The sequence below is a fragment of the Leptosomus discolor genome, chromosome 5 (assembly GCF_034619465.1).
Source record: "Leptosomus discolor isolate bLepDis1 chromosome 5, bLepDis1.hap2, whole genome shotgun sequence".
Taxonomy (NCBI): domain Eukaryota; kingdom Metazoa; phylum Chordata; class Aves; order Leptosomiformes; family Leptosomidae; genus Leptosomus; species Leptosomus discolor.
Genome location: NC_141395.1, coordinates 60,602,990 through 60,616,990, shown reverse-complemented (window position 1 = coordinate 60,616,990; position 14,001 = coordinate 60,602,990). Strand labels below are relative to the sequence as shown.

General features: G+C 34.9%; 1 protein-coding gene across 39 annotated transcripts in view; it reads right to left on the bottom strand.

Moving 5' to 3' along the window:
- Positions 1-14,001, bottom strand: part of RIMS2 (regulating synaptic membrane exocytosis 2) — a 478,829-nt gene that overhangs the window by 101,371 nt on the left and 363,457 nt on the right. For 12 of the 39 annotated variants that reach the window (XM_086465565.1, XM_086465572.1, XM_086465563.1 and 9 more), the window contains one exon: positions 5,119-5,151. The exons of 24 other annotated variants lie outside the window; for them this stretch is intronic. In XM_086465565.1, the coding sequence (XP_086321691.1) occupies positions 5,119-5,151 (33 nt within the window). Of the gene's footprint in view, positions 1-5,118; positions 5,161-14,001 lie in introns of all 39 variants that reach the window. 3 more of the 39 variants (XM_086465567.1, XM_086465577.1, XM_086465579.1) reach the window with 2 other exon arrangements.

Here is a 14,001-nt window from a genome sequence, read left to right as displayed (position 1 = left end):
TCTTTTTGGGTTTTTTTTCTTCTTGGCTTCCAACTTGACACACTAAACAAAGACTGAAACCCAGGGGACATTTCTCACCAATTAAACAGATTTTTATCACAATGCTTAAACCATGTTAACAATGTTACTTTGGATTATTTGCAGAATACATGGCACTGCTTAGTAAAAAAATTGAATAAAATGGTGTGGTAATCTAAGCTAGAAAGTTAAAGAATCTCTAGACTCATGGGTTCATAAACTGACAGGGTCAGCTCAGGTCTTCATCACTAGGATAGATCAGTGCAGCAGGTAAAGGACAAAGGTCTGTTGAAGCAAGTTGGGAAGTTCTATTTTGCATGTTTATTAATGATTAGGGTTATAATGTTTTTATGGTTTGTAGATCCTTTTCCAACAACATTTTTGCAAGGTACTCTGTGATGTTTGTCCTTCCTGCCTCATACAGAGGTGTACATCATGGGTTTTGAAAAATACTGAGTGCCCACATGAAAAAGAGAAGAAAGCAAGCCATAAGACAAGTATTAGCTGAAACACCCCATTTCGCCCCTCCAAAGAATTCTGGCACATCCTCCCTATATGAATGGTATGCAATAGGATTTTGAAAGTGTAAAAGAAAAATATCTAAGGGGTCAGAGGGCTCTTACATTCTGTACTCATAAAAATCCATTCAGATCAGCCATGCTATAAACTCTGCATTGTCTTCATGAAAGCCTGAGCACAGTCTAATTGTTAAGCTCTCCAACATCCTGTTTGCCAAGCATGCAAGCTCCTCAGAGTTTCCACCACTGATATACTCCACAGTATAACCACAGAATATTTCACATTCTAGTACAGCCACTTCAAAACCCAGGCACAAATACTTGATGATAACTATGCCTCTGCTTCCAGACAAGCAAACAGCTATTAATAGAGATTCTTCAGCCATCCCAAGAATGCGAGACATCTTCATTAGCATCTCAACAACCAGAAATATGGTCAAAGATTTAACCAAAGAACAAAAAAACCACAGTGGTGTATGTACCTGTATGTAAGACTCAGGAGAATTACAAATTCAACTAGCAAACCTTTACTGATAAAAAATATATAGGTAATGCTATTCTGTCTTTTGCGCAATTATGTTCTCATTTTTAATTACATAATCTGATATTTTTACTATTTTCCCTTCATCAGACTGAACATCAGCCTTTATTTAAGTGGTTCAGTACAGATGGCTATTTTGGGAGTTGGATTTTGAGGCCTTTGGTTTCTGGTTTTAATTCTAATCAAAATTAAAAATAAGGACAAAGAACCTCACAGCCATCCAATATGATACATCTACTAGCATGCTAAGTACCTTTAAACTGAATTTGGAGTTTACCTATCCCTTTGGTTTTTGTTGACTAAATACAGATTCAGACTCTTTAAATGTCTCATTCACAGTGTAAGGCATCAGATTTTAAACAAGCCGGTCAAACTAAATACCACAGGAGCCTTCAGAGATGCACAAATCATTTAATCATATTTGTGCTAAAATGTTACAAATTCCATCCAGAAAATTCTTTTCAACACAAGAAAGATGGAAACAAAACAAAGCACGATCCTAGTCTTTAAAGGAAAGTGTGTCACTGAATACTGACTATAAGAATAATTCAGAAATAGAGGGGTGTCATGTTCTGCTTATAAAGGATAAGTGTATCACAGTAGAATCACTCTTGGAAGGCTGGAAAAGCCTCTCATGATATTGTAAGATAAGAACAAATTCCAGTAACTGTGCTCCTTGTCTTCTACTGCAGTTGATCTCTTAAATTCTCCCAATCATACAAATTTTTCTCCATGCTTTCTCCAACAGTTTTTTTGACAGACCTTTCTGCTGTTTGGCCTTCCACTCTCCAGCTCTTCCAATTTGGTCACCCATCTTCAATAGCCTTTTTTTAGTTTTTTGTGGGCTTCACCCCCAGCAATCACATTATTAAAAACAACAAAATTTTCCATAAAAAGTATTAAACCCAGACAAATATATATTTAAAAGTCCTTGTCTATTTGAATTTCATTCTCAAAATGAGCAAAACCTCTAAGCAATCCTTCTTGTGCTCTTAACATGAGAGTTTTGCTCTGGATGTTGCAGAAAGGAACTGGAATCTCTATTCCCCTGCCTTTCATGGCCCTTTAGAAGATGGAGCTGTCCCACACCACTCCATCTTCTAAATTCCATCCACCTCCTTAGCAAGAAGCAATGACTGGGTGTCACCACTCCATCCCTTCTGATCCTGGAGTAAACCTGGAATTAGTTAGCCAGCACTATTTCTGCTGCATGTACACTGACTGCCCTTAAACTGTCATGGATCAGCCCTTCCATAGTTTTGGTGCTCAGTTTTTGGATATAGTTAGTTGAGTCAGCTCACATCTAGGACTAGATCAATTTTGCAAGGCTGAAGAATGTTTTCTGTATCTCATATATTTGAAGACCACCGTAAGTTTTACTTGCAGTTGCAAGTCATTGTTGGCACAATTGGTCTGAACCATATTATGATGAAAAGAAAGATGCCTGCTTCATCACTAAGGTTCCTTGGCAGGCAGGGGCTTACTTCCATTGCTCATACTGAATACATAGGGAGGTGAACGTATGAGGCATATGCCTCTCTAACAGTTTTCACAATATTTAAAACCTATGAAACATTAAATTATTTCCAAAATATGATATCAGAAACAAGTTGTGAAAACTCTGCATCACAAAGCTCCTCCTTCACCCAAGGAAAACATGGTTTAGTCATTAAGGATGCTATCAAGCTGCACTGCTGTCAGATAATGAAATTTATATAAATATATTATTGCTCGTTATCTTTCTGAACTTGCTTTTGTGCTTGAAATACACAGCATAAACTTTGCATCCACTGTCACAGGACTTTTCAGTCAAAAAAAAATCTAGATAATTTTCAGGGAATAAAATTTTCTCATTTTTGCAATTAATATCGAGAGAAAGGAAATGGCAATGTTTTCTTTTATTATAATATGCACATATTCAGATATTTAGCTTTCACACCTCTTGGTCTAATAACAACTAAAATCAATAGCTAATTCACATGAATGTTTGGTAACACGGCAAGTACTGTGAAAAGCATTTCTTAATGAAAACTGTAAATGGATAATCCTAGTTTCACACTTTCTAAAGAAAGTTCTAAAACAATGGGAAAACATATCTTTCTAAAGGTGTGCCTTTGAAATGTCACCCTTGCTTTTAGCTGTGTGCACAGCTGCTCAAAGTGCTTTGTACTGAAATGGGTAAGCTATTTTATCGTTGAGGTAAAATATGGAAGAATACTTGTTTCAAATTAACATCTGAAAATATGTTACTATGCACAAAATAAACTATCTGCTCCTGAGTTTAAGGGCAGTAATAACTTTTTCAGCTTCACTGCTGATTATGATTTTGCATTTCTGTGTTAGACAGTTAAATTTATCAGTGCCTAATACATTTACTTAACACTGTTGATGAGCTAAACAGTGTTTTGTAGAAGTGCACCTGAATGGGAAAGTCCAAAAAAGTTAATAATACACAGGCACTGCCTTCTCACATATGTTCAACAAAAATAGGTGATGAAAAATTCTGTTTTCCTGAGACACTGGATGTAATTTTAAGGTCTGATTTCTTCTAACCCCAAGAATCAGATGGGCTGATTCAATCAGTGGAAGGTTCTAGACTAAAAAAGGTCCACAAGTTTCCTTTTCTTTTATTATGAACAGATAGGAAGTGGGTCACCCAGTCCTCTAATTTGATTTTTGTAATTAAAGAGATTCAGAATCACTGCACAGGAACTGGGAATGGATTGTACGCACAAGGCAAGTAAACTCAGTCTTTCTACAACATAATTGATTAATTTCTAATAGTGGTGGTTTACAGAAGGTAGAATTCAGGTCACACTACCAGTTATCTTCTCCATGCATACTCAACTTTCCCCTGTAATTTAAGTGATTTCTGTCTTGAGATTTGTTTACTATGAAAACTACAGCAAATAACATCTGCAAGATTCCATAAAGATAACCTCTGACTCTGATTAGGACAAGAGTAGTATCCAAGTAAACCTGAGTTCTGAAGGAACCATCCACAGCAGAGAAAAGACAAAAATGTTTGACTAAATACCACCTAAGTTTAATGGACCAGTGAGTGTACCCCAAAACTGCTTCAGATTTTAGAAACTGAATAGCATCGAAGTGGCTTCTCTAATTTGTTGGGATGATAGCAGAGGCACAGGAAATTAATTGGAGCTTTGACACAATAATTGTAAAATCTAAACTTTATAGGTGAGTTTAGTTAACTTAAATATTGGAAAATGCATTGTTGTTCTGACATAGCACAACTGAACAAGCCGGGTTCTGCATTTTCAGAGCTAGCATGCCTTGCTAGACATTAGTTCTCTGCCAGTAATATAAAGTACATGGAAAATTCAATAAAATGGCAGATTAAAATTTGTTAAGAAAGATGAAATCACAAATAATGCACAATATGAAAGAAAAGCCATGAACAATACAGCTAAGTCAGAGCTCCTTCAATGTTTTGACTTCTCCCTCTCTCGTTATCACAATCTTATGTTTTACACTTTTTAGCATGAGAAAATAGCCTTTGATCACTGACAACTCTACTTCTAACCAAAATAGTTTTTATTCAATTAAGCTAAGTTTGAAATTCCAGTGCATGAAATTTAACTTACTAAAATTACTCAGTTCTCAATTTGTATCCTCCTCAGGGTGAAAAATAACTCATTATATCAGAGTTTACATAATTTTTAGCAGTTTGCAAATCAAAGATAAAACAAATTGTAGATTGTTTTCATGTGTTAGCTGGAAGCTTAAAGGATAATTTACAGATAATGGAGATGGGAAATAACTGATATGATAGAAATCAAATCAGTTTAAAGTCTTAAGGTATAGCACCTGTGTTATCAGTTACCTTTTAACACTTTTTGTTGAGTATATAGTTTAAACATAATAAAAATTACATAAACACCTTAAATTCTTATGGTTTGCCAATATTTAAATATATTGAGGGGTAAGAGAGTGAAAAGTATGTGAAGTGAACTGTGAGAAAGTCTATAGGAAAGGTAAAATGAAAAAATAACACAGAGAAAAGCAGTAGAAGAGACAGACCTGAGTTTCTTCTCCTTGATGATTCCGCTTCTTCTGTGATCACATCGTGTAATGTACAGACATAGACAAAGGAGATGGGCGTGAGAGGATGTATTCAGAAGGTTAAAACTGACACTGAGGGAAAGGGCCAAAAATTGTTTTAGAGAGAAGTCTGCAGAGCAGAGTTAGTAAATGGGGAAAAAAAAAATCATAGACACCAGCAGGAAAAAGAAAGCTGAGGAAGAAGTGGTTAAACTACTGTTATTGAAAGAGAACAGTAAAGACAGGGTTAGTATAGGAGCTGAGGAAATAATAAAAGTTATAATTGACAGCAAAGTCAATCCTTGCAATGAAGCTGAAGAAAAAGCTGGATAGTAAAAGGTATGTTAACTAGCATAAACACTTTTGTTCATGACTGGTTTTTGGAACGTTATATACTCAAACACAAGTATTATTTTTCTCTTTCAAGTATTGAACATACAGTATAATGTTACCAATGGGAAGTCTATTATTAGATTTTTCAATTATTAAATTGTTGTAATTTATGCTGAACCAAATGTCATATATCCAAAACGGAAAACAGATTTTTTTTTCAAAAGGATATACAAGCTCAAGAATTTCAGAATCCACATAACACACTCTGGAAAGGACTGCATTATTCTAACACTCTGCCAAAGGCAATATTATCAAGACCAAAATACAGAACGTGAGAAAAGAGAATGTATAGCTATTAACTTTCATGGTCAACTCAGCAGATACTTTTTCAGAACCAAACGTTACTCTCATCTCACAGAATTCCAAGTTACTGTAAATGCATGCAAGTCAAATGCCAAAGCAACTGTCTCATTACTTACTTTATTACTTCACATTCAAAAACACACTGTCATTTCAGACATGGAGAACATCTGAGGGACAGTGTCATTCACTGCACTGAAAATCTATTTGTAGCAAAAGAAGGAATTCATCTTGAAAAGTAATAATAATCACAAAGAACTGTGAACTACCATCACTAGCAGCACAAATGCATTCTTCCACAAAGCATCAGAAGTAATAAGAAAAAAATATATCTATAAGGCTTGATCTAATTTCAAGGTGCAGTTTGTTAATGAGTCACAAAACATTGCTCATAATTCATTAACACTGCGGATGTTAGATTAAGAATTCCAGAAAAATTCATACACCACAAAAATATGCTATGATTTTATCCATGTTTTACAGTCAATACCAAGATCCCGTTGAAAAATGCAAAATTAGAATAAGTAACATAAATCAATTAAATTAAATGAAAGACAAGACTAAATTTCATCCAATAAGCACTATGTTCTATAATTAAATAATTTTATTCTATAGCTGGCAGATTATAATTTTAATCTACTATCAAATGCCAAGACTATACCAAAATTTTGTTGTAAATACAAGAAGCTTGTAACATATATATTTAGAATGCATTTTTAGGCAATTAAAATTTCTTACAGATTGAACAGACATAAGTGCTATATATGAGATATGTAATATGAAAACATAGCAGCTGATAGTTTTGACAAAAGATGCTATGTATTCACATGTTTAAAAAAAGTAATGGCGAATAAATATCTTTTTATCTGGGCAAGTACAATGAATCCATAGGATAAAATACAAATAAGCAAATAGAAAGATTCATTTCCATCTGGTGTGTTACAGCTTGTATTAATATAGTGTAGCTAAAATTACTATAACTGTTAAATAAATAAATCATTATTACCACCACTAAAACCCAGCTAAAGTATACTTAAAATTTTCTGAAAAATATTTTCTGTTACATATCTATAGCCCTGAAGTGACCGCTCCCACTATGTCAAAAGCAGTTATTAGTAAGTCTCTATCATGATCCCCTTATACTTCATTTATTATTTTTACTATCCATAAGAATTCATAGCTTTGAGACATATACTGTGTTAAGACAAACCCTTCTCAAGAAATTTCCAAGTGTGTTTAGAATCACATTATTTCCAAATCAGGAATATGCCTGGTATGGTAATGCAAGGCATTCTAGTAGTGTCAGTGGGGCTCAACATGGACGTGACTGAATACCAGGAAAGGCCCCTTTGAAGATTTTAGAACCAAATGACCAGTGTTTGGCTGCATATCAGTCACATGTACCAATAATTTTTTAAATTTGTATTTTTAAAAGTCCTCATGCAAAGTATTTGTCATTAAAAAATTATTTAGACATCAAAGAGGGAAAAAAAAGTAATTTTTAATTACAATTACTTCTTACTGATCAAATATATTAGAAGAATAATTCAAGTAGAGGCCAGAGAGGAAAAGAAAAGATAATTATTATCTTCTAACTGTGGACACCTGTTCAGCTGATATCTCACCTCTTGAGATAAACGACCTATAATATTTTTGTATTAACTGTTGCAGGTATTAATGAACTAGTAGAAGCTGTGGCATGATAATGTACCAATGTCTTTCAATTACTGATGATAAGAAGGAAGTACTAACAGACCAATTAATTTAGACACAATAACACTTATGTGAATCAATGTCCTCCTGATTAAGAAGCCATGCCATAAATTCCAAACAATAGTTTGAAATTTTTCTGGCTCTGTAGCATGTAATCCACTAAAATAGATCTTTGTTGATACAAATACATGAAAATCTGAGCAGTAAATCATGAAATAAAATTCTACTAAATTTACATCAAGTCCATAGGCAGTCTCCAATTGCATAGTTATTGCTTTGTTGTGGAATTAGCATTTATTTGGATCAATTTTTCATCTTGACATACAAAAGTGGGATGTATAAGGGTATTATACACAGATTTAGAATAAAATTAAAATCTCAATGAATAAACTTATAAAGTAAATGAAAACCAGGTATTGTACTCCAAGTCTGAATAAAATAAAATAATTACCATCTATTTTGTCATGTTTTGATACAGAACTTTTCATTGTAAGTAATGTCACTTATTAAAGAGAAATATTTAGGAACTTAGTGTTCAAAAAAACATGCTTGAAACCTTACACAGCAAACATGCCCATCTGAAATTCTAAAAGCAGCATAGGAGAAAGAGATGTAAATTAATTACTGGGTTTTTTTCCTCAAGGCTTTTCTTCATTGCAGTTTTCTCTTCTTAAAAACAAAGATTTTTCACTGCATACATGGTCTCAGAAATTTCTGTGGCTTCCAGTTTTGGAAAGCCTCATTTCTGGACACTCTTCTCAAAATAAGATGTGCAATAGCACAATCGATTAGGCATAATCTTAAAACATGGATGAGACTTTAAGATAGAAACGTCCCATGGAGTCTGTATGTTCCATAACTATATGTCATTAGTCTGGATGTGATTAGACCTGAAGAATGACAAAATGCATCTAACTCTCAGGAAAGATATTCCCTGACACCATTCAAACTCTGCAGTGCTTAGGGATACAGATAAAAGAAGAAGAGTAGAAAGCAGCACAATTAAGAGCACTCTAAATCTTCTTAAAAGAAGATTTAGAGTGAAAGGTTACTTGACTACATGGAGGTGTGAACAAAATCAGTTTTCCTCAATCTTCTTTGACAGTGTTAAGCCACATCTTCCAGTCACCCTTCCTGTAAATACAGAGCCTGTTCCACACTTCTTTTTTTTTTTTTTCTTTTTTTTTTTTTTTAATGAGGTAATACCCTACTAGTTAAAAGTGAGTTCTTTCTCTTATTGTGTAAATCCATACACACAAAATGCTGACATTTTTCCTCAAAAATATAAGCAGAGGACTAAGTAGGATAAAGAAAATGCAGGGAAGACAGAAGCAATACATTTAATTTTGCAATTACATAACATACTCTATATGTAATATACACTATATGTAACGTATGCTAGGTAAAGACGGTAAGAATATGGAAAATGTGGGTTATTCCTGCCCAAAGGTAAGAATAATAGTGAAGAAGGTAGAAAACAACATACAAGAAAAAATCTTAAATATTCTCCGTAGCATGAACTCTATAAATCAAACCAAACCATGTAGACTGCATTACTTTTTCTTGTCTTAAGAGATTGACTAAATGAGGAATTCAGAGAGAGAGCTTTTATGATCTTGTTTCTCTGAATAAAGTTCACATTATAATTTTATAAAGGGGAAAAAAGACAAAAGAGTAACACTTCAAACATTAATGCACTATAGTTACACACTGGATTTGAAATATCATAAATCCTGAAAAGATAATAAAACTCACTGATAAGTTAGGTGGTTTCGGTAGTCAAACATCAATACCATTTCAGAAAAGGCACCTAACAACATAGATACAAATACACCCTCTATTGTCAATAAAGGCTAGATAAGTCATCCTAAATTTGATGTAATGAGTGCAAACACTTTTTTTTTTTTAAAGAAAACTATAAGTCATGCCATAAATTCAATCTACATTACTTCTCACTTGTCACACGTTAAAAGATCCTCATAGATGCAACATGCAGAACTTTTTGTAAATTTTACCTGCTTCACTGCTTTTCAGATTCCACAGCATCCTCACAAGCTCCTGTTCTGTACCTGCTTCCTCAGCCCTTCCACAGCACCTGAAACTTGCATCAGAGCCATGGACTTTTTCTTCCTCCCTTTCCTAATCCACTTCTTTGAAAAACTGTTCTACTGCCCAGTCACTTTTTAGCAATCATAAACTAGCCCATGACTCCATTTCACTCCTCTCCTCACAAGCTGGTAATTTTATACCAGCCTTCTTCTTTAACCATAATTTTTGATTTATCTCATATTTATGATGCCAACTATATGAAGTACTAGTGTATGCTCCTCCATCTCTCTGTGTCTTATCATTACTTTTTTTATTCCAGCCTCATTCACTCCTCATTTCTAAACATATCTCCCTTTTAATAATTTTCTATCTATCATACGTTCAATTCTGACTACAAACTTCTTTGAAAATAACCATCACTTTGTTTTGAAGTGTTTTTGTTTACTGTTTTACTCCTTCAACTGATTCCATGGCAATAGATAAACTACAAAATTATAGTTACATTAAAATCATTGCTGAAAGGCTTTATCTATGTACAGTTAAGGAACACTTCCACCCAGGAGAGAGACATAAATATTCCATGGATAAAACAAGCCATGATTCCCTTCAAATTGAAAGCCGATGCATATACATAAAGACTTACCATTTGTAAGCATGCATTACCTTTCTATTTTCGGATGTGTTTAACCTACCATTGTTATGATTCCTCCAAAACTTGTCTTTCCCCCAATTACAAGGACATTTCATTTTTACTTCATTCCATTCTAAGATGTATAAAGCCACTTCAACTACTCTGTCTCCTTTTGGTCAATCATATTAAAATAAGTCAGCACTTTTCCCACGGTTCTGTTCTTCAACAGTTGCTTAGAAATTTAAAGTGTTTGTGGCAAAGGTTAGATATTTGATGACACTGCAATCTTCTCAACAGGCAATGATAATGATGCCATTACAGCATAGTTTCCAGATAATAACTGTCAAATCTACTGTCTCCAAGTAGGAAAACCAGGAGGAAATCTATAGTCTTCCCTCTGTTATCTCACGAAGGTAGTTTCTGCATCACCTGTACCATCTCTGGATGAAGAAACATTTTGCTAGACTTTCTTCAGCTTCCAAAACTTTGGATAGTGAGAATGACTGAACACTTCAAAAACAACTGACAGAGAACAGAAACGAGTATCACCGCCTTGGTACCTTAAACTATGTGCTTTCTTCCTTTAAATAACCCTAATGGGTTTGAGAGAGACTAGTGATAATATTAGATAAAAATAATTGCTTTTTGAGAAAAACAGTATCTTGCCTAACCTTACCTCTATCCATACAGGACACGTTCCCTACCCATAGCCTCCCTCTTTTCCAGCTTCTTCTCTTAAGGCCTCACACACAAAAATGCAAACCCATGCGACAACGTTTGCATGCTGTGCTGTTCTTTTTCTTTTTCTTCACCGACAAAGGAAATGTGATTCTATGACAAAAGCTTTATTCACTTTCTTTCATATGCCATCTATTACAGTTCAGAGGCAGGGGTGCTGAAAGTAGAAATGCTTAATAACAAATAACTATTCCACATACTCTTTGATTCAGTGGTGTCCTGAGAATGCAATATTCTCCGACAGAGTGCTGACATTGGCTAAAGGAAGGGCATGCACATTTAAGACATGGCTTGAATATTGATGATATGCTTACCTGTGATTCTGCAATTTTACCCTTCCAGTCCTTCAAAAACTTTGCATAAATATAACTCACTTTTTGTAATATATGGAATAATAATTTTGCAAATTGCCTCAGAACTTAGAGATTACAGGCATTGCTAAGAAAACATGTTGATTTCTGACATTCAGGACATCAGGAATTTTATCAGCATCTTCTACTGAAAAGCCTGAAACATAAGAATGATTTCACTCCTGTATTTAATGACCTTAAACTGTCCTCCAAAAAATTTGCTAATCTCATTTCTAGTAATGCATATTTCTTGAATATTAATGCTTCACATGATACAGTATAACTGTCATTTTTTCTGATATTTGGAATTATTTTATTATCAATTTATGTTTTTCTACAATTTGCTCACAGTCTCAGTTCTTCACTCAAGGTATTTATGTAATCAATATCTTTTTTTTTCTCACAGATTTTCTTAGCTATAATACTGCCATGGTTATTTCCATGTGATTCATTAGGTTACATTCTTAACAGACAAACTGAACTTAAAAATGGGACAAGCTCCATAACAGGCTGTAGCAGAAAAATCTTTCTATGAAAAGGCAATTAAAACAGGGCAACAGCAATATGAAGTGCCTGTGTTCCTCCTTGCTTCTCTCTGCAGCCTGTGAACTGCAGCCAGGGACTAAGTTGTATTATTATCACCTTGCTGGTTTATGTGCAAACAGAACTTTTAAAGCATTTTTAGATGAAAGAAAGCACAGTCCTGTGCAGAGGGTAAATCCCATGTTGGCAATCTCCAAGGAATTTGAAGATTCCTTAGGTAGATTCCATCAGGCTACACCACTGGTAGATCATGGTCATATATCTCAACATGCAGGTGAGTACAGTCTTATGGCACCTCCTTCCAGATGTCCTGGCTGCTATGCCTTGAAAATGAACTAAGAGTTTGTAATGATACAGGGATGTCCACAGGGGACAGTAGTGCACCACACACAGCGGATAACGCAAATCCTGGAAGCTGCAAGGATTTGTTACACTGCTACCCCTTCACTTCTGTCACTTTAGAATATAAGGCTTTTTGACACGAAAGAATCGGTTTGGAAAAGCATCCTGGGAATATAAGGATGCACTATTTGGTGCTCATTGTAGAATGTTCAGAACCACCTCAGATGTTGTTTCTGCCTCACCTATCATTGTCCCATGTGAACATACCATGGAAGACAACGTAAATCTGAGCAGAATTTATACTCTTATCAGGCATCAACTCTCACAGATAGACCTAGGACTGTAGAGTTGAGAAAGCAATTTTTACTCAACTTTTTATCTATTCTAGACTTCGGCAATTATGACTGTGGCTTTCCAAGCAAATTCTGTGTATTCTCTGTAGCACTGGAGATCAGTGGTACTGTTCCAGAGGGAAAAATAGATAAAAGTCAGATAAATATTATTTTAACGTACAAAACACTTCTAAAGTGACAACTTTTTAATGTCCATATTTGTTTCCGATTTCTATTATTCTACCTGGGGGTTTTTTGTCTTATAAATACAAGATTTCACTCATGTTCCAAAATCTAGAATGCCCCAAGAGCAGCCATCTAACAAAATACAGCTCCTATTTCTAAAAAATGGGGAAGATGGCTTTAAAAAAGTATTGCTAATAACCATGAATGTACCATCCACCTAGACCAGTTCTAAGCCCACCTCAGCTGGGAGATGGAGATAATGTTCTTATCTAACTACATGGAAGGGAAAAGTCTGGGCAGATGTATTATTCTGCAGAACCCACTCTGGAAAGGCAACAGTGAAGATCTGTAGACATTTTATTTTGTATGTGTCCTGCAACGGTTAAACCACTCAGCTGGAAAAGGAGGTACATTACACTCTGATCCTGACTCTTATGAGCAGTACTTGTTTTATCTTGTAACATCCTCTGATGCATTAAAAAGTCATGGAATGGGAAACGCAACTGCAGGTCTGGCCTTTTGCAGCTAGGTTCTCTAATTCCTAGGTTACAGAGTCAATCCAAATTTGCTGATTTTCTTCAATTTTGCACTTTCAGCTGTGCAATACTTGAGCTTCAACAAAGACCTTGGAAATGGTCAGCATGTAGGTGAGCCTAAAAACTGAGATTATAGCACTAATTTAGGAAGTGGCATAATTGGCCAACCTTGTAAACTTTAACTTGGGTGATTGGGAAAATTGTTCTTACTAGAGCAAGTGAGACAACTAATACACCCAATGGAGAGGATATGCAGCCCAAAACTGAACCTATGCATTTTTGGAATCAAAAAATTCTCATTCACTTGAGTAGATGTGTATCAACCTTTAAATACAGGATGAAACTTGCAATCTAAAGGTTTTTTTTTTTTTCTCTTTTATTTTCTCTCCTTTTTCTTTTCTTTCCTTTTTTCTTTTTCTTTCCTTTTTTCTTTTTTTCTTTTTCTTTTTTTTTCTTCTTTTTTTTTCTCTACTCCTTACAGTGTGCTTATCACCATAATATCACAGTGCCTTTTGCAAGTGCATAAATTAATGTAATGTAATGGTTCTGTCTGAGATGCAGCCATCATCGTGCTGTGAATGGTAGCTAGATAACACACCAGTGTTTTGACTGCTGCTGAGCCGGGCTCACATAGCATCAAGGCTGTTTCCTCTACATTTCCCCGGTAGGCTGGGGGTGAGTAAAAACTTGGGAGGGGCTATAGCCAGGACAGCTGACCCAGACTGACCAAAGGGACATTCTACACCATA